General features: G+C 43.1%; 1 protein-coding gene across 3 annotated transcripts in view; it reads left to right on the forward strand.

Moving 5' to 3' along the window:
- Positions 1-19,554, forward strand: part of TRIM24 (tripartite motif containing 24) — a 66,359-nt gene that overhangs the window by 22,076 nt on the left and 24,729 nt on the right. For all 3 annotated transcript variants that reach the window (XM_039362236.1, XM_039362228.1, XM_039362245.1), the window contains exons 2-3: positions 12,996-13,114; positions 17,287-17,434. In XM_039362236.1, the coding sequence (XP_039218170.1) occupies positions 12,996-13,114; positions 17,287-17,434 (267 nt within the window). The remainder of the gene's footprint in view (positions 1-12,995; positions 13,115-17,286; positions 17,435-19,554) is intronic.

Genomic DNA, 19,554 nt, shown 5'->3' on the forward strand with positions numbered 1-19,554 from the left:
TTTTCAGGGATTTTTTTTAACTCTACAAACTATAAGGTGGTACCCCAAACTTTCTTGTAATGAAGAATTCATTTAAAAAAACATAATTGCAATATAAATAATTAAGGTATTCATGGAACTGTGGTGGAACCACTGGCTGAAGGAGACATAAAGGAGAAATAAAGAGATATTCCAGCTAGAGTCCATTCAGTGGAGAAAATATCTGAGATTTAGCCTTTAGGTCTATATTTTCCATTTCCTAAGGGAAGGCAAACAGTCTGGTGAGATTCTTGTAATATACTTTAGGACGGTGATCAACAGGAGGAGCTGGACGCAGAGACAGGCAGCTGTATATAGGCAAGCTCCCTAATCACCTAGCATTTTAACTCTGATGACGTCAGTAGTTTGGCTGATAAAAGTTCAGAACAACTATACCTTAAGGAGGTTACCTTCTCCGTCACCCCGCCGCAGAACATTTCCAGTACGTTCTCTTGCTTGATCGTCACTACCACGGTCCGCCCCACCCCCGCCGGTGAGATTTGAACTGCTGACCTGCTGAACACAGTCAGCTAAAGTGGCCTGCAGTACTGCACTCTAACTGCTGCGCCACCTCGGCTCTTATATCCTGTTAAATCCATTTTTCCCATATAAACCATTTCAACACTTTTACATTTCTTAAAGAATAGGTAAAAACAGTAAAGGAAAAGAGAGCAAGAGTAAAGAAACATAAAAAGTAAAATATTACTTAAAATATATATTCCTCCTAAGCTAATATATATTCATTCCCAATTTTTTTTATTCTTTTAACCATGATTAAAAATATATTTAATCTTTAAATATTCCATTTAATGTGCCTAGTCATCTAATCCTTTAACTCTTATTCAAAACATTTTTTTTCTTTTTTATACATTATAATTTCCCTAATTCTCCAGCATGAAGAATGGAGAATCCACGAATGGGTTAACTGTGTCCTCCTGCCCAGATTAGACCAAGTCAGTCAAGTTGCCACACCTGTCCTGGACTAGGTCACGCCCCAGTTTCGATTTGGTCTCAGCCCAGACGGACGTGGTAAATTGGCTCCCAGCTAATTTGAGGAGAGCAAGTTGTACACAATTTATTGTATTCTTGGATTCTTCCTTTCTGCTACCATCTGCTCAGCGCTGTCCCAGATTGGTAAATCCTTAAAGAGTGCTTTGGTTGTCTAAGCAGCCTCGCAGGGATAGCTCAGCTGATCGTCGCGGATGTCATTTTGAGCACTGTGTGGTGATCGGTTTTTTCCCTCTCAATAACTGCCTTTCTCTTACTGGGAGGCAAAAAGAGCTTGATTTGACTATCTAGGCTGTCCACGCCTTGAGGACCATGAAGCAGATTATCGCGGCCACCATTTTGGAGTGCCGCGCGGCCAACAGCTGACTCTTCCTTATTTAGATTTTCTCCTTACCGGAAGACTAAAGAGAGACAGATAGCTCCATTTTCAGCCCGCAATCGTAGGGGAGGGCGTTTTCAAATAGAATCAGACCCATCTTGATTTTGTTTTCCCTTGCCAAACTAGTTGCGGATGCCATTTTGAAATGTGGTAGGCCTTCAAAGGCCCAGAACTTCAGACGGAGCAATACAAGTTGCGTTTTTCCCAAGTTGGAGTAGTGTATCAGGGTCTATTATTACCAATCAAAGCAATTTGGCGGCTGCCATACTCAGACTAATCAACCTTCGGGCCCAATTTGAATTAATAAAAATCAGTTACCCTCCTCAACTGACAATCATCGCTCCTGAAGGCTCAACCATTTGGGCCTTGTAAGTTATAGCCTGTTTGCCATAGTCTGCATCTACCGTTGGAGCCGCCACTAAGTGAGACACGTAGGATCCCATCACTAAAGGAGCCATTGGCCTTTACGGTAGCTCTTCCGCTCTTTGTTCATCACTACTAGTGATGCACAACACCCGTTGCTAAGTGTGACTCTGAACTTGCCGGTGGGCCGGACTTCAGAGATCCACGTGTAGGCCAGTCCCACCTCGGTGGGCCGTAGCCGCATCTCTTGCAGACTGCTTCAGCATTCCATTGAAAACTCTCGCTTTACAATGGCGGACAACACTGAGCCACAGGCTTCCACCTCGGGTGGACATACAAAGCGTAAGTCATCTAACCAGACAGCAGCTGCTAAAATCAAGGCCAAAACCAAGGCCAGTCTGGACAAAAGAGCCTCCAAGGCGGCTGAGAAACAGGCCAGCCATAGACATCCTGCCCTGGAGAGACAATTTTCACGTGCCCAAAAGCTGGCGGTAGAGGGGGCAGTCAGCTCGCCCCTCCCACACTTGCATCGCCAACAGGTGCCCCATGCATTGCCCCCCCCATGCCTGAATGGTCTCCAGAACGGGATCCTGGGCAGGGTTCTTCATTCGGTTTTGGTCAGGAACACCTTTCCCTCTTCGAAGAGGAACCAACGTCTCGAGATCTCTTTCAGGTGCCAGAGGCCACATTTACCCCAACTGCAGTGGGGCTTGGGCCTCCAGAGAGGCTGTCCTTTGCGTGCCAACTACAGACTCCAATGGCTATGTTTACCCCCATTGCAGTGGGGCTCTGGCCCATAGAGCAACCATCTTTTACAGATCAACTACAGGGCATGATCTCCCAGGCTGTCACACAAACAATGGTGTCCACAGCGTGCCCACAGGCGTCTTTCACTTCAATGACCTCCCTGGCCTCTCCCAGTCCCTCGCGATCCAGTGATTATCACTACCCGGATTCAGCCTCGCCCCCACACTTACGTGGGAGCGAGGTCTCAGATTATGCAGAGTATAGCCACACAGAAGGTCAGTGGTCGGACGATGAGGAAATTTCCTTGGAGGCTCCTCCCCTCATAGGTTTATTCAATCCCACATTCTTCCCATCTCTGCTCCGCAAGGCCTGCCACCGGTAAGATCGGTCCGGAGCAGCCTTCGGTACCTGAACAGGTACCTACCTAGTAAGGACACCAGCCTGTTGTTTTCCAAACCGGTTGTCAAACACCAACAGATTGCTTGCCTTCCCATGTTCTTGAAGTCTGTACAGGGACAATGGGGATCACCAGATACCTTCTCCACCCTCGGGGGTATCGACCGGAAACTGATAGATACGGTACCGACACTGAATGAGGTGCTGGAAGTGCCTGGAGTGGATGAGTCCTTAACCCCTTTGTTTTCAGATTCCAAGGTACCAGGGGATATGGCGGAGACATTGAAGGCTGAGGATAAAAAAATCTGAGGTTTCACTCCACAGGACACACCAGGCTTCGGCATGGGCAATAACAGCATCTACCTCAACTTCATTCTTCACCAGGATCTCTCTAATCTGGCTTCGTGAACTCCAGGCTAGAATTTCTCTAGAGGAGGTAAGAGTCCATCAGGACTTAACCAAGTTCCGGGCAGCCTTGGAATATATGGCAGACGTATCTCTTCAATTGGCCAGATTCTCGACTCGTACCATAGCTTCCAACGTCGCCGCACATCGGTTGTTTTGGCTCAGGAATTGGAGAACTGATACCAAACACAAATGCCGCGTGGCTGCCGCCCTGTACCAGGGCGGGTGTCTCTTTGGGGAGGTCCTCACTCCCTATCTAGTGGAAAACAGGGAGAAACAGAGGGTACTCTACCACCTCTCCAGGAGGTCGGGCTGACGTTTCTTCTTGTATGGCCGCCATCCTTCCTTTCTGTCGGGACCAGATTCAGTCTTGGGGCACATCTCCCAGCCCTTTTCTGCAGGCCCGGATCATTTTTTGGACCGGTCCGGCTACAGGGACAGATCCAGACAACAGGCTCAGGGCAAGTGGTCCTTTTGAGGCAGGGGAGGCCATTCCTTCCGTAGATCAAAGTGACTCGGGGAGGATCTCTCCCATAGGTGGCAGATTAACTTACTTTGTCCACCAATGGGAGACTACGACCACGGACGCTTGAGTGCTAAGCACCATCAGAGACAGTCTGTCTCTGGAGTTCATGACAAGGCCTCCACGACAAGGAATCCAGTAAAGAAGGGACTCACGGAGGATGCCATTCAACACCTGTTAAGTATAAGAACCATAGAGAGGGTGCCAACAAGTCAACTAAGACAGGGATTTTACTCCATCCTCTTTGTTGTCCCCAAGACCTCGGAGGGTTGGAGGGCAATATTCGACCTCAAGGGCCTAAATTCCCACCTCTTGTACCACAAATTCAAAATGCAAATGCTCCAGTCCATTCTGGCCAGTGTCCGACAGGGAGACTTCATGACATCAATAGATCTTATGGAGGCGTACCTCCACATTCCCATCCATCCAAACCACCGACAATTTCTCAGGTTCAGCTATTCCAACAACCACTATGAATACAAGGCCCTGCCATTTGGCCTCTCATCGGCTCCCAGGGTTTTCACCAAGGTGCTCACCGCACATCTCAGATCGGTACCGGTGCACGTTCAATGTTACCTGGACGACATTCTAATCCAGTCGTCCTCCACTCTGAATGCCCAAGCAGACTTAACCTTAACTATAAAGACTCTTCAGGACCACGGATTCTTGGTCAACTTTCAAAAGAGCCACCTGATCCCTTCAACCCGCCTTTTACACTTGGGCGCGTTGATAGACACAGACCTTTGTCAGGTCTATCTGTCCCAGGAGCATCAGGTCAGCATTTGAGCCATGGTCCTCAAGGTCCGCAGGGAGCGTGTAGTGGCACTGGCTGTGCTCTTCCAACTATTGGAAAAGATGATATCTTGCATTGCTATAGTGCCTTGTGCCAGACTACACTCCAGGCACCTTCAATGGTTCTTGCTCCCGTTTCAAAGACTGGGCACAAGCTTTTCCACCTAAAGGGTACGGATTCCACCCCAGACCCTAAGATCACTTCAGTGGTGGACCTCCCCAGCATTAGCCAAGGGATCACTGTTCAAGGAACCCATCCGGCTAACCCTAACTACAAACGCAAGTATGTTTGGCTGGGAAGCATACCTCCAATCTCAGTTGGCTTAGGGCTGGTGGTCCCGGCTAGGTCTGAAGCACAACATCAACTAGTTGGAGCTCAGAGCTATACATCTGACTCTTCATCACTTCCGTGTCAAAGTTGTGAGGCACCATGTGCTAGTCCTCACGGACAATGTGGCGGCGAAGGCCCATGTGAACCGTCAAGGCGGTTCTCGATCTTGGTCTCTCATGGCCGAGGCCCAGTTGTTGGGATCTTGAGCAGAATAAAATCTCCTCTTCCTGAAGGCTGAGCACATCTTGGGAGAGGCAAATTGACAAGCAGACTACCTGAGCTGCTTAACAGTGGACCATTCAGAATGGCGTCTACATCTGGATCTCTTCAAGGAGATATCACAGAGGTTTGGTCAACCAGGCTATTTGTGAGACCGCCTACTACCTCATAGTTCCCTTCGTCCGGTTAGATCCCACAGGCTGGGCCTCCTTCAGGTCCCGTCGGTCAAGCAGTGCCATTTGGCAGGGCCGCAGAGGAGGGCTTTCTCTGTGATGGCGCCCACATTTTGGAACCAGCTCCCCCCGGAGATTAGGACCGCTCCCACCCTATTGGTTTTCCGTAAGTTGCTTAAGACCTGGCTTTTCCGGCAGGCCTGGGGTTTATAAAATCTGACCCCTGGATGACTGTTGTTGTACTGTTTGTTTTGTTATGTTTTATGTGTTTTTATTGTTAGCTGCCCAGAGTCCTCAGGGAGTGGGGCGGCTTATAAATTTTAAAAATAAAAATAAATAATAAATAAAAACCGGTGCTGGATCTGTTCGCCTCCATAGCGAACTCCCAGCTCCCACGGTTCTTCTCTCGGTTCCCCTCTCCGGGGGCGGAGAGAGCGGATGCCCTTCGCAGTCCGTGGCCAGGGGGACTGCTGTACGCTTTTTCCCCTCTCCCTCTGATCCCGGCAGTCATCAGGAAAATACTGTAGGAACGGCCAGAGGTAATATTCATTGCCCCTCACTGGCTGAGGCAACCGTGGTTTGTGGATCTTGTGAGCCTTTCTGTAGTTCCTCCGTGGAGGATTCCTCCAGATTAGATAATTCTATTACAGGGAGCCATACAACATCCAGAGCCCCAGTGGCTCCAGTTAGCTGCCTGGCATCTGAATGCCAGTTCTCAGCACAGGGATCCTATTCATCAAGGGTAATTTCAATGATTCAAGCCTCCCAAAGGCCGGCAATGAATCGCATTTACAACACCATGTGGAGGAATTTTTGCCAATGGTGTGAAAGGAATCACTTGGCTCTCTCGGATGTGACTATTCCATGGCTCTTGGACTATTTGTTGGAAGGCGTGGATAGGGGTTTAGTGCCCAACACTATCCGCAGACAGGTGGCGGCTCTTTCCACGGTGTTTACCTGTGACAACTCAAGCCCATTGGCTCAGCACCCCGGGGTCCGCTCCTTTATCAAGGGGGGTTACGAACAGCAAACCGCCCGTGGTTCATCGGTATCCCACTTGGGAGTTATCATGGGTCCTACAAGCCATTACCGAGTCGCCCTTTGAATCCATCAGTACCTGCAACCTACGGTCCTTGTCATTCAAGGTTGCCTTCTTGGTTGTGGTTATCTCGGCTAGACACATCTCGGAGCTGGCAGCTCTTTCCGTCAGAGACGACTTATGCGTCTTTCACCAAGACAGAGTGGTCCTGCGATGGATCCCTCGTTCGTTCCAAAGATTAACACCATGTTTCACAGGGCACAAGAGATCGTGTTGCTGGACTTGAAGCGGCAATGGCATACTCTGGACGTCCACAGGGCATTGTGCTATTACATTAAGCGGACGGCTGCTTTTCGCAGGTCAGAAGCCCTCTTTGTTTCATTCCAACCTGCCTCTAGGGGGCATAAGGTCTCTTCTTCTATCATTGGCAGGTGGATCAAGGCCTGTATCTCAGGAGCATATCAGGCACGCTCTTTACCAGTTCCGAGTCATGTGACAGCACATTCCACCCGTAGTGCCGCTACCTCAGCTGCATGGGCTACGCAAGCGTCCATAGATGACATTTGCAGGGTAGTGACATGGTCTTCGCCTTCCCCCTTTGTGCGACATTATAAGCATAATAAATTTGCTTCTGCGGAGGCCTCCTTTGGCCAATGGGTGTTACAGTAGATAGTGCCAGCAACGTCGACACAGGCCCAGTCTGCTTCCCACCCATAGAGACAGATGGGGTTTGATAAGTCTCATTTGTGGATTCTCCATTCTTCATGCTGGAGAAGGGGCGTTGTCTTACCTAAATGCCTTTTCTCAGCATGATGAATGGAGAATCCACCCCCATCCCTTATCCACAGTCAGGTCCAGTGTCAGGGATCTGGGAGCCAACACGTCATACAGTCATTAGCTTCGCCCTATTCGAAACTGGGGTGTTACTTAGTCCAGGACGGGTGTGGCAACTTGACTGACTTGGTCTAATTTGGGCAGGAGGACACAGTTAACCCATTCGTGGATTCTCCATTCATCATGGTGAGAAAAGGCATTCAGGTAAGACAGCGCCCCATTCGAACACATTTAATTATCTAAAACATTTCCTTCATCTAGGCCAGGGGTGTCAAACTCAATTTCATTGAGAGCCGCATCAGCATTGCAGTTGCCCTTGGGGGGGCAGGTGGGTGTGGCCAGGGCGGGTGCGGCCTACTGGGTGGGCATGGCCAACTCTATATCGTTCGTGTCAAGGGTGCCTGTGGGGGCCTGGGCAGGAGTGGGGCAGAAGAGGGTGGGACCAGGGCAAGTGCCAAGGCATGGTCCACTGGAGGAGCCTCATTGTTCCTCTCAGACCATGCAGGGAGCGCTGGATGATGGTGCAGGCTGCCCAGAGCCCTGGGCAGCAGAGGTCAAATGCCCAGCCTGGCCCTCAAGCACCCGCGGCACCAGCCCAGCCCCACTTTCCCAAGGGGGCACTCAGCTGCATTTATCTCCTCCTCAAGGCTGTTGCTGCTGTGCTTGCTCTCCTTATCCAGGTTGCTCATGATGGGTATGTGGGCAAAGTCAGAGGGAGGCCCATTCCCTCTCCATGGGAGTAGACCTGGATTTGTATCCAAAGCTTCCTTAGCAATAGGATGGGAGACACCCAGGATAGGCCAGAAGGAGGGGGCAGGGGGATGGAGAAAGGGCAGCAGGTCCCTCAGACGCTCCCTCTCCTCCTTTCCTTCTTTCCTTCCTTCCTTCCTAAGTACAGAATGGTGGGAAAATATTTGAGATGAGGGAGGGAGAAAACAGGCAAGAAACACAGCTGGGGAGGTGTCACCCTTTGTGAGGAATGAAGAAATGCACCATCACCTGGAATTAGCCAGCACATGGCCCTCACCTACTTCACATATCTAGCTTGATGGGGTCTGGGAGAGGGGATGCCATGAGCAGCGTGAGAGTCAACATTACCTGTGCAATGCCGCCCAGCCCCCGGCCTGCCCAGTTTTGGCAGGCAGCAGGGCACTTTCTTCATAGTGCTGAGAGGTTGAGCCGGGCAGTGTGAAGCTCATCAGCTTTGCATCTTGCTGCCTACTGAAACTGGGCAGACTGGGGGCTAGGCAGCACTGCACTTCTCATCAGATTCACGCCCCAGCTCAGCTCTTGGTGCTGTGAGGAGAGTGCCCCGCTGCCTGCCAAAACCAGGCAGGCTGGGAGCTGGGTGGCCTTGCTCTTCTTTTTGGATTTGTGCCGCCCAGCTTAGCCTCTCGGCACTGTGAGGAGAGCACCCTGCTGCCTGCTGAAACCTCTCCCCCAGAGTCCATCAAGCTGGATAGATGAAGTAGGCAAGGGCCATTTGCTGGCCACTTCCAGGTGATAGTGCATTTCTTCATGTCTTTATGTGAGGCTTTTGCTTTTCCGTGTTTTTCTCTTTCTCCTTCTTTGCTTCTCTTGTCACTTCCTTTCTCTCTGATGTTTTCAACATCTCTATATTCAATTTTATCCAAATTGGTTCCCCCCCCCCCGATTTATTTTGTAGTCTTAAGGGATGAGTTGTTTTTTTCATTTCTTGTAATTTTTTTCCCACTAGGATTAAATCATGTTTTCTTTCTTTGTTAAGTTCCATCTTTGAGTCTCTATTTTCAATTTTATGTCCACTTATTTGTTTTGTCTGCTCCTTTTCTGTTGTTGTTTCCTGGAAGGTTTTTGTTGTTGTTGTTGTTGTTTTGTTATAAAGTTAACTTAGAGATAGATTGATTTGTATTTTAAAGTTATTTTGGATTTCTTTGTGATTTGAACTCAGTGTTATTTGAATTAATTGCAGTATACTATATATCTCCTCCTGAGAGGTATTTATGTTTTCTTGGTGTGTTCTGTCTATATGTCTCTGATCCATGATGCCCAAAAGTTGGAGTTTTCCTTCTTATCTGCAAATAGCTTTAGAGTCCCGGTTAAATAGATATTTGTAATCCAAAGAGTTCAAGAAAGATTTTTTCTCCTAAGGTTTATAATTCTCTCTTTGTCTGCAGCCCAGATTGGTGTCTTTTTTGTCACAGCTGTTCTATATTCTTAAAGTTTTGAAGGTCACAAACACAGATTAGCTTTTCCCAGGTTTTGGCAAGTTCTCTGTGGAAATCATAGCTGTCATAATCTTCATCCACCACTAGGTGTCAGCATCTATTTAGTTTTCAACATGAACAATGGTCTTTAAAATGAGTGTCTTAACCATTCAACAATCTTAAACTCGTCCAAAGTTAAATTTTAGCTTTCAGGTTTATAAATTTATTTCACTATCATATATTTTGATCCTCCATAGAAATTTTAATTCGCCACTTCCGTTGGTATAAGGATGGGGTGGAAGTCCCCCTCCTTCACTTTTGGAGACATTTTGCTTCTTGGGGATCTTTTCCAGGAAATTAAGTGTAGAATAGAAAAGGGAAAATCAGATTCCTCACCCAATTTTAAGTACAGTTTACTGTAGTGCTGGTTAATTCTTTTGGACTCCGGTTGCAAGTAGCTTGGGCTGATTGATGAAATACAACCTTTCTCCTTTCAGTTAGAAAGCTTTCCCCAAGATGAACGGAATGACTGCCGTCATTCCAGAGTCGCCGGGGCACCCTTGTTTCTTCGCTGCCTCTCTGGGGTGGCTTGGAGCCATTAGAGCAGTGGTTCTCAACCTGTGGGTCGGGACCCCATTTGGGGTCAAATGACCATTTCACGGGGGTCACCAAACCATGCTGTCCGCCATTTTTTTCCCTTTTCCCTAGCTGTCCTACTCCCTCTTATTGGTGGCCACACCCACTTGGGGGTCACCACAACATGAGGAACTGTATTATGGGGTCACGACATTAGAAAGGTTGAGAATCACTGCATTAGAGTCTCCAGGCAGAATGAAAGTTGGCCGTGGGGGTGCGGCAGTCCACAAGCCTGCAACCAGTCACTACCGCGCAGGACCGGAAGTCTCCACAAGGTTCCATCTTCAGTCTCTTCATAAATGACTTGGGGGAGTAGAAGGGGAACTCTTCAAATTTGCAGATGACACTAAGCTGACAGGAATAGCTAACACCACAGAAGACAAGTTCAGGATCCAAAAAGATCTTGACAGAATTGAAGCATGGGCCCTATCCAACAAAATGAAATTTAATGTGGAAAAAAGCAAGGTTTACATTTAGGCAAGAAAAACCAAAGGTACAAGTACAGGTTAGGTGAAACCTGGCTCAAAAACAGTAACTGTGAAAAGGGACCTTGGAGTCCTAGTGGACACTCACTTAAATATGAGCCAGCAGTGTGCAGCAGCAGTCAAAAAGGTAATACAGTCCTTGGTTGTATAAATAGAGGCATAGAATCAAAAGCATGTGAAGTATTAATACTGCTTTATAAAGCCCTAGTAAGGCCACACCTGGAATACTGCATCCAGTTTTAGTCACCACATTAGGAAAAAATATGTTGAGACTTTGGAAAATGTGCAAAGAAAAGCCTAGAGGCCTAAAGCCTAAAGGCCTAGAGACCAAAACATATGAAGAACAGTAGCAGAATTTGGGTTTGGCTAGTCTAGAGAAAAGGACTAGGGGGACATGATAGCAGGATTCCAGTATTTGAGAGTCTACCATAAAGAGGAGGGGATCAACTTATTTTCCAAAGCATCAGAGGGCAGGACAAGAAACAATGGATGGAAACTAATCAGGGAGAGAAGCAATCTGGAATTAAGGAGAAACTTCCTAACAGTGAGAACAATTAACCAGTGGAATAGCTTGCCATCAGAAAGTGGGGGTGCTTTAATACTGGAGGTTTTTTAAGAAGAATACTATTTATTCTACTACACTAAAGAGAATTGGAACTCAATGCCTTTTCTTTCTTTTTCCCTCCTTTTCTACACTTTTCCTCTTTCCCTCCCCTATTTTTTTATTATTTACTTTTGTATTTTTGTATTTTATATTATAAACTAATAAAAAGGATAAAACCTGACAGTCACTTGTCTGGAATAGTATAAGGTCTCCTGCTTGAGCAGGGGGTTGGAATAGGAGACCCTCAAGGTCCCTTTGAGCTCTATTCTGATTGAACTTGCAGGGGCGTCCATTCAGCTTGTAAAAAAGGCGTAGGTTTATCTGGATCACAATACTCTTATTTGCTTCTATCAAATTGTTTATTTTGGCTTTGAGGAACAACTTGAAGCTTTACTTGATTCTGGTGCAACCACAAATTTCATAGAGCTATATAGTTAGGAGAAGAGTTACAGATATCTAGAGTAAACCTGTGAAGGAAAGGTAGAGATGATAGATATGCAGCCTCTAAGAGCGGGTACCATCATGGTTAACAATTGAAGAGCATGCTGAGCTCTTATGTCACTCTTAATCTTCAAGAACTGTCGTGTTAGGGTTGACATGGCTAAAGCTACATAACTCAGTAGTAGAGCGGGAGAGGAAAACTCTTTTATTTCATTCTTCTGCCTGCCAGCACCACCAAGTTGCTGAATAGCAATAGCACTTAGACTTATATACAGCTTCATAGTGCTTTACAGCTCTCTTTAAGCGGTTTACAGAGTCAGCATATTGCCACCAACATCTAAGCCTCATTTTACCAACCTTGGAAGAATGGAAATCTGAGTCAACCTTGAGTTGTTGAGAATTAAACTGCCAAACTACTGGCAGTCAGCAGCCAGCAGAAGTAGCCTGCAATACTGCATTCCTACAAGACAGGTCATTCAGTAGCTACCAATTTTGATGACAAGGTGCTGCCTTCAGACATGGAAGATGTCTCCCTTTATGTTTTAGTGCATGGAACAACAATAGGAGAAGAGAACTGCTTTTATCTTTTATTTGTGGGCTTTTTAGTTGTATTTGCATTAGAGACTGGTTATGTTGTTTCTTAGAAGAAGGGCATTATGTGTTTGATCTTTATAGTAGACTAGGTCATTCATTAGACTTTGGTCTCCTTCAGCTTATTCTTGGTTTCAAATCAGTTCAGTATCTAGGTAATTGTCAGAGTCTACTCTTGCAAGCTGAGCACCACTCTGCTTGAAGAGGCATTGTATCTCAGAGTACTTTATCAGAGTAATAACCAGTGTCAGATGAAGTTAGTTGAATGCTTTCAGATACCCGAACATTTTTGTATTTTATAAAATCATGAATAATTCTCTGTATAATGTAACAAAGCAAGTTTCCTTTATATATAAAACTTCATCTTTTCTGTTGATATTCTTTATGCAATAATTTACAGTGCTGTAAATTCAAATACATTTATATTATTTTTATATACTCAGGTATCTGACTATTATCATTTTTAAAGATACTAATTAGTTCTTAAAAATGCATATGACCTGACTTTTATATAATATGATGTGAAATGCATATGATATGACCTGATAAATTGCACGTGGCCTAATGTATGTTCATCTTAAGTTCTTTGAACACCAAAATAGGGATATGCTTTTGGTTTAAGGAATTTCTCAATGTAAAATAATGCTGTATTGCATTGATATGTGGCTTAGAGAAGAAGCAGTGAGATAAGCTGAGGAGAATGTATTATTTGCTGCTAAGAAATGGGACACTCTTGAATAGGATAAAAAAAGTTCTGAAAAAAATGAGTGGATAATGTCTGATTTGTAAATCTATAATTTACGTCATTCTTTTTTTTTTCACTAGTTGGTGTTGTTCGCTGTCCAATTTGTGGCCAGGAATGTGCAGAAAGACACATTATTGACAACATCTTTGTGAAGGATACTACTGAGGTTCCCAGTAGTACAGTAGAAAAGTCAAATCAGGTTTGTGTCTAAGTATTTTGGAGAGTCCCAAAACTGCCAAATATATGATATTCCATTGACAAATATAAACTAATGTTTGGTGAAAAATTCAGTTGCATGTTTTGTGTATAAAAACAGGACAGAAAAAAAGCAAAAATAGGCAGATAACAGCACTCCTTTCTTTAGTATTTCATCCTCAGAAAATGTAAATTGAGATACTGACATTGTATATGTTTTACTGAAATGTTGCCAGGTGAAAAATAGACCAGGTTTTAATAAGAAACCATTTTTTTATTTCTTTATATTTGTTATTTGCCACCTAATAGAAAAAGAAACATGAAATTTGGTTGGTCACAGGATTTATTTAAGAAATAGGAGAAGCAAATACCGGTGGTCGTATCCGTAAGAAATTGAAAATATGTCAGCTGCTATTTCTAGCAGGGTATCCACGAAATAGCCTTTGAAGAAATAATACCAAATGATAATATGATAACTAGTATCTTTTTGTAATAGGACAAATCCCTTTTTAGTTGAATTAAAAGACTGATGTTAATGATCAATGTATCTTGAACAATGCATCAAACAGCTTTTTCATGTTTAAAAAGGAAACAAAATTATAAGCCAGGGGTCTTCAAACTTAGCCCTTTTATGACTTGTGGACTTCAACTCCCAGAATTCCTCAGCCAGACACGCTGGCTGAGGAATTCTGGGAGTTGAAGTCCACAAGTCATAAAAGGGCCAAATTTGAAGACCCCTGCTATAAGCCATTCTTATATATTTGGTGTAATGATTTAATAAAGCTAAATAACAATAGCACTTAGACTTATTTATCGCTTCATAGTGCTTTATGGCATTCTCTGAGCAGTTTACAATGTCTGCATATTGTCCCCAACAATCTGTATCCTTATTTTGCCGACCTTGAAAGATGGAAGACTCAATCAATCTCGAGTCCATCAGGTTCAAATTCCAGGCTGTGGGCAGAGTTAGCCTGAAATATTACATTCTAACCACTGTGTCAAACATTTATATGGTATAAAATGTTTAGAATATTAGGTATATTTTAGTCCTTAGAGAGTAAGCTGAATCATTGGTAAATGTGACTTTTTTTAAAAAATGGTAAAAGCAGTAAATTTCTCAATAGCAACACCTTAAGGTTAATACAAAGCGAACTTTACCAATTTTTTTTTATCTCCTTACAATTTTTATTCACCATTGGAAATTCTGGTTGTTATAAAATATGCCACCTACACACAAAGACACACTTACAGAGTCATATGATCTTATTTTGGACACTTTGCAACCAGCTCACCTTAATCTGTTGCAGTGTCTCATGGTCATGTGAGTGTGATTTGCGATGTTCCTTACCAGTTTCCAGTAAAAAATGCTCATCCAGAAGAATAGGTTTTCACTTAAGACCATGGTATTTGTTTAATGAGTGCTGCAAAAATGTCAGATCGGGTCTTATCACATGGGTGCCTTGACTTATGATCATGATAACTTACAATTGGAAATCCAGTCCCAATTGTGCTTGTAAGTCAAGGACTACCTTCAGAAGGTTTGTTAGAAGTTGTTGAAGCTGTACCAACATCTTAGTATTCCTGTATTTTTCTATATTATAGCTTTATGTTGGCTGCTAAATTAACCTTTCTAAAATTATTATTGGGAATAGAATTCTATCTTGTGAACTTGCAGTTACTCTTCCAAGAAGAGAGTATTTCTATATCAAGTCCTGCAGTTCAACAAATGTGCAGATAGATGCTTTTTTAAACTGGAAAAGAAGTAAGATATACATTTAACGAATAAATAGTAATAACACTTAGACTTATATATCGCTCCATAGTGCTTTACAGCACTGTCTGGGCAGTTTATAAATGTCAGAATATTGCCCCAACAATTTAGGTCCTTATTTTACCGACCTCAGAAGGATGGAAACTGAGTCAACCTTGAACGGGTCGGGATTGAACTTCTGGCTGTGAGCAGAGTTAGCCTGCAATACTGCATTCTAACCACTATGCCACAGGCTAAATTTGGAAATCACAGTAATCACTTCAGAAAAACCTGCAAATAGCCATCAGCATTATTGCAGATGTTAGTTATTAACCAATTAGTTAACTAGATATTATTAGTTATTAACTAATGCTGCATCATTGATACCTAGTTTGGGATTACTCTGTTGGCACATATTGCTTCTTTACTAATTAAAGAGTAATTAAAAAGTAATTAAAGATGCAAGTGGACTTAGGTATAGCTCCGTTGTTTCTGGCTCCAGACTATTAGATATGTGGTTACACCTGCCAGGTATCTTAGTCAGTTGGAGTCAGTAAACCACCGGAAAGCATTCTCGCTTGCACTGTGCCATGTGTTTCCATTGGCCGTCCTGTACGGCAAGTATAAAAAGACACCATTGGCTAAAAGACTCTGCTCCTGTGGCTCAGGAGAGGTGGAGACCATTGGACGTATACTCCTTCGATGTTCCTTCTATAGAGCTATTCGGAAAAACCATATCCTCCCCATAATTGATAGGTATCCTGGTCGTTCGGAAAGTATTTATCTCCAGTGGCTGCTTAAGGATGAGTAGGCAGTGATCACGGTGCCGGTGGCTAGATTCTGTGCAGCAGCATTGGGGATTCATCAGAAACATAAATAAACATTTTAGATCTTTTTAATAATCTTTTATAATTAATTTTTATTACATGTGTTTTTATCCAGCATTAGACTATACTCAATGTATTTTTATTGGCAGGTCAGTATGATTCAGTTTTTCTGAAGGTAGCTAGTTTTTGTTATATTGTCTGTAAAACTAGACAGACCTTGGTCACTCATTGATTACATCATTAATTGTAATATATTGCTATGTCTTCTTGTGTTGGTTCTATTTAGTTTTGTTTTATTTGAATGTTTAATTTATGCGTTGGCCTTTGGCTGTAATAATAAGTTGATTGATTGATACTAATTAAAGAGTTTTCAAATTCCTGTATTTTCAGATTCTGTAGATAAAGACTTTGATCATTAGGTAATTAAAAAATTACTATGGTCAATAGGTAGCTTAATTCTAACTCCGTCATTAACATCGGCTATGCTGGGAAAAATGGCAGAGGATTCTTCTACTAAAAGATCCTAGTTAAAGTACAAGTCTTGTTGATTCAACAAAAGCTTAAGAGTGATTTAAAACAGATGCAAGAAAAAGTGGCTAGATACGAAGATTAATTACAGATCCATGAGACCATAACTCAAACCATTCATAATATTTTGGATAAATGAATTAGTGTCCAAACATGGAGGAAAAACTCTATGTGTGATTGGTATTGAAAATCTCTCAAATTAATCAAACCTGAGTGAATTTATGGAGGATATTTTCAGAAAGTTCCTTCCTTGGCGAACTGACTTTCCAGTGAAGATTGAACATGTGTTTAAAATTTATTTCATGAAATTAAAGACTGAAACTAGTTCCAGTACCAATATTGTGCAAATCTTTCATGTTACCAGAAAAGATGAAATTTTATGTATACAAATAATCCTCAATTTATTACCATAATTGAACCTGCCCATTATGGTTGTAAGTCATGAGAGTAGTCAAGTGGATCACTTATGTAACTGGCCTAATTTTATGACCTTTTTTGCAGCAGTCATTAACTGAACATGGTATCCATAAAGAGAATGTGATGGACATTATGCGAATGCATTGTTCTTTATGGGGCGCTTCTATCAAAAACTAGAAATAAATAACTTATTTAATTATTCAATAAAATAAAATAATTTAAATAATTTTGGCAAAAATGTAAATGTAAAGAGAAGTCATGTGACCATGGGTTGCTGCAAACAGCTGTAAATGTGGGCCCAAAGTATGTCACATAACCATGGGGGGCAGCTGTTGGAAATTCAAAACCAGAATATAAGTACCTTTTACGGAGGTCCCTTGTAACTTTGAATGATCACAAGTGGAAAACTACATATATTTCCCCAGGAATTGGTAAAATCTTCATTGAAGTGCAATTCTAGCCGAAATAAGATATCAATCTATCCTGGATTTATCAAGGGTTAATTGTTTACAAAGTCTCGAAGTGTTCTTAGATTAGCACAATTACAGTATTTCATGAACTTTCCAGCTGAATTCTGCATTAATCATTAAGATCAGATCTACAAATTTTGTAACTCTATTTGTTTCAAAATATATTTTGTTTCTAATTTTGCAGGTTTGTACAAGCTGTGAAGACAATGCAGAAGCCAATGGCTTTTGTGTGGAGTGTGTAGAGTGGTTATGCAAGACATGTATACGGGCTCATCAAAGAGTGAAATTCACAAAAGACCACACAGTTAGACAGAAAGAAGAGGTTTCTCCAGGTAAAGATCCATTTATATGTTCAGTCCTATACAGTTAATCCCCGAGTTACAAACGTTCCCTAACTGAACATTTGAAGTTACACAGTAAGTGCCCTCTAGTGTTTATGACAAGTCCCAAAATTACGAATATTGCAGCACCATGGCAATTGTTCACCCTTATGAACAACCGCAGAGGCAATGCAACATTTATCCTGGCTATTCCCTTCCCTCCCCTTGCCCCCAGGTCCCTATAAGCACTAGGCCTGTGGATACTCACCTTGCAAAGATCTAGAGAGCCTTTGTTCTTGGCCTGTTTCACTGCTTCAGGCCTTCAGTTCATTCACAGAGAATGGAGGCCTAAAGTACTACAAGATCATGTGAGATTAGTAATGTAAGATCTTACACTACTGATCTCGTATGATCTCATGGTACTTTAGGCCTCTGTTCTCTGCAAACGGAGGCCTGGATGAGATCTGCGATAAAAGACTTTGCAAGTGGAAGGAAGGCCTGAAAAATTAAAACCTTCCCTCCACTTGCAAAGCCTTTTGCCATATTTGCAAAAAGACTTTGCTGTTGAGAACAGAGCTTCAGATTGATGCGCATATTGCTCCCAGCCTCCCATTTTCATCAGCAGAGGTCTTCAGGAAAAGCTTTTGCCGATGAAAACGGAAGCCAGGTGTGATGCGTGCATCAATCCAGAGCATTTTTCTTGGCAGCAAAGGCTTTTTCTGAAGGCCTCTGCTGACAAAAATGGAGGCCAGGAGCGATGCATGGAGACTGGAAGCTTCTCAGTGCTGTAGTCTCACGGCTGAAGTCATGCAAGATTACGGCACTGAGAAGCTTCTAGTTTTGGCGCCCAAAGTGTTTGCAAACTCAGCAGACGCTTTGTGGCACTGATTTTGCTGCCTCAAGTGTCCCCTTCGCTTGTAAACACTTTGTGCCAAAACTGGAAGCTTCTCAGCACCGTGATCTTGTGCGGCAGAGAGGCTGGAAAGGAGACAGGTTGCTAGATCTTCGCAAGGTGAATGAGTCCAGTGTGGCAGGATGGGGGAGAGCAATTGTTGGGAGAATGAGCCCCCACATGGCTGGTTTGAATTTAAAATCAGTGTTTGTACAATCAGATCTTCAATCCATTGTGTGAAAGGAGTCATACATTTATTTTTCTAATAACCCTTCTTAGTTTCTTAACCTTAAATTCTAGAACCTTAAACCTATATTGTCATCTTTTCATGTAGATAAATTGTTTTTTTTTTAATATTTTATTAGTTTTCTAATTTTACAATTAAACATTTAAAAAACAATGTGGTAACTGGGCAATCAATAATTCCATAACATACATAAATCTTTAGTACAAATCTCAAGTTACATCATCAGATATTTCCTCTCTTTTTCCCTTAGTATCTACTATCATATTGAACTAATATAGTTCTTTGCTGGCAAAGTCGTGTGAATTGTTGATGTGATGGGTCATGTTGCCAACTAACAGAGCTAATAAGGTGTTTAGATGTTTTGCAAGGTTGTAGGTGACAGAATTGATGCTGCTGACAATTGGTCTGAGTGGTATTCCCTCTTTGTGGATTTTGGGGAGTCCATATACCCTTCCCCAGGGTAAAGACGGAGTATTGTGACTTGTCGATGGCATTGTCCTTTAATAATTGTTGCAAGAAATCAGTGACCTTTTTCTTGTAACTGCTGGTGGGATCTCTCTTCAGAGTCTCATACATGCCAGTGTCCTACAGAAGACTGTTCCCCTTGGCCTTCTATCTTGTTACAGAGTTTCATTTTATCGAACAGAACAAGACAATATATTTGATTGGTGAACTGAAAATGCTGTTATGTGGATTTCCACTTAATAATTTCAGGTCATGTGAAATCAGTCAGTTCTTGATGAGGATCTGCCAAGTACTTTGGTTTTAGACTCTATTATAAGTCTGAAATTGCTGCCATAAGACTAAATATTAAATCATGCCATCTGGAGCCGCATGTGGCTCTTTGAGAGCTTTCTACTGCGGCTCCCAGTCCTCCTCTGCCATTTGCAAAGAGAGAGAGAGAGTCAGGCCCTTTCGCTTCGCTTCCCCCCCCATGCTGTTCTCCAACAAGCTGACAAGATTATTGCGCAGGGCTCCTGCCTTTGCTGCATC

Source organism: Crotalus tigris, unplaced genomic scaffold (assembly GCF_016545835.1).
Source record: "Crotalus tigris isolate CLP2741 ecotype Arizona unplaced genomic scaffold, ASM1654583v1 scf7180000017588.1960692, whole genome shotgun sequence".
Taxonomy (NCBI): Eukaryota; Metazoa; Chordata; class Lepidosauria; order Squamata; family Viperidae; genus Crotalus; species Crotalus tigris.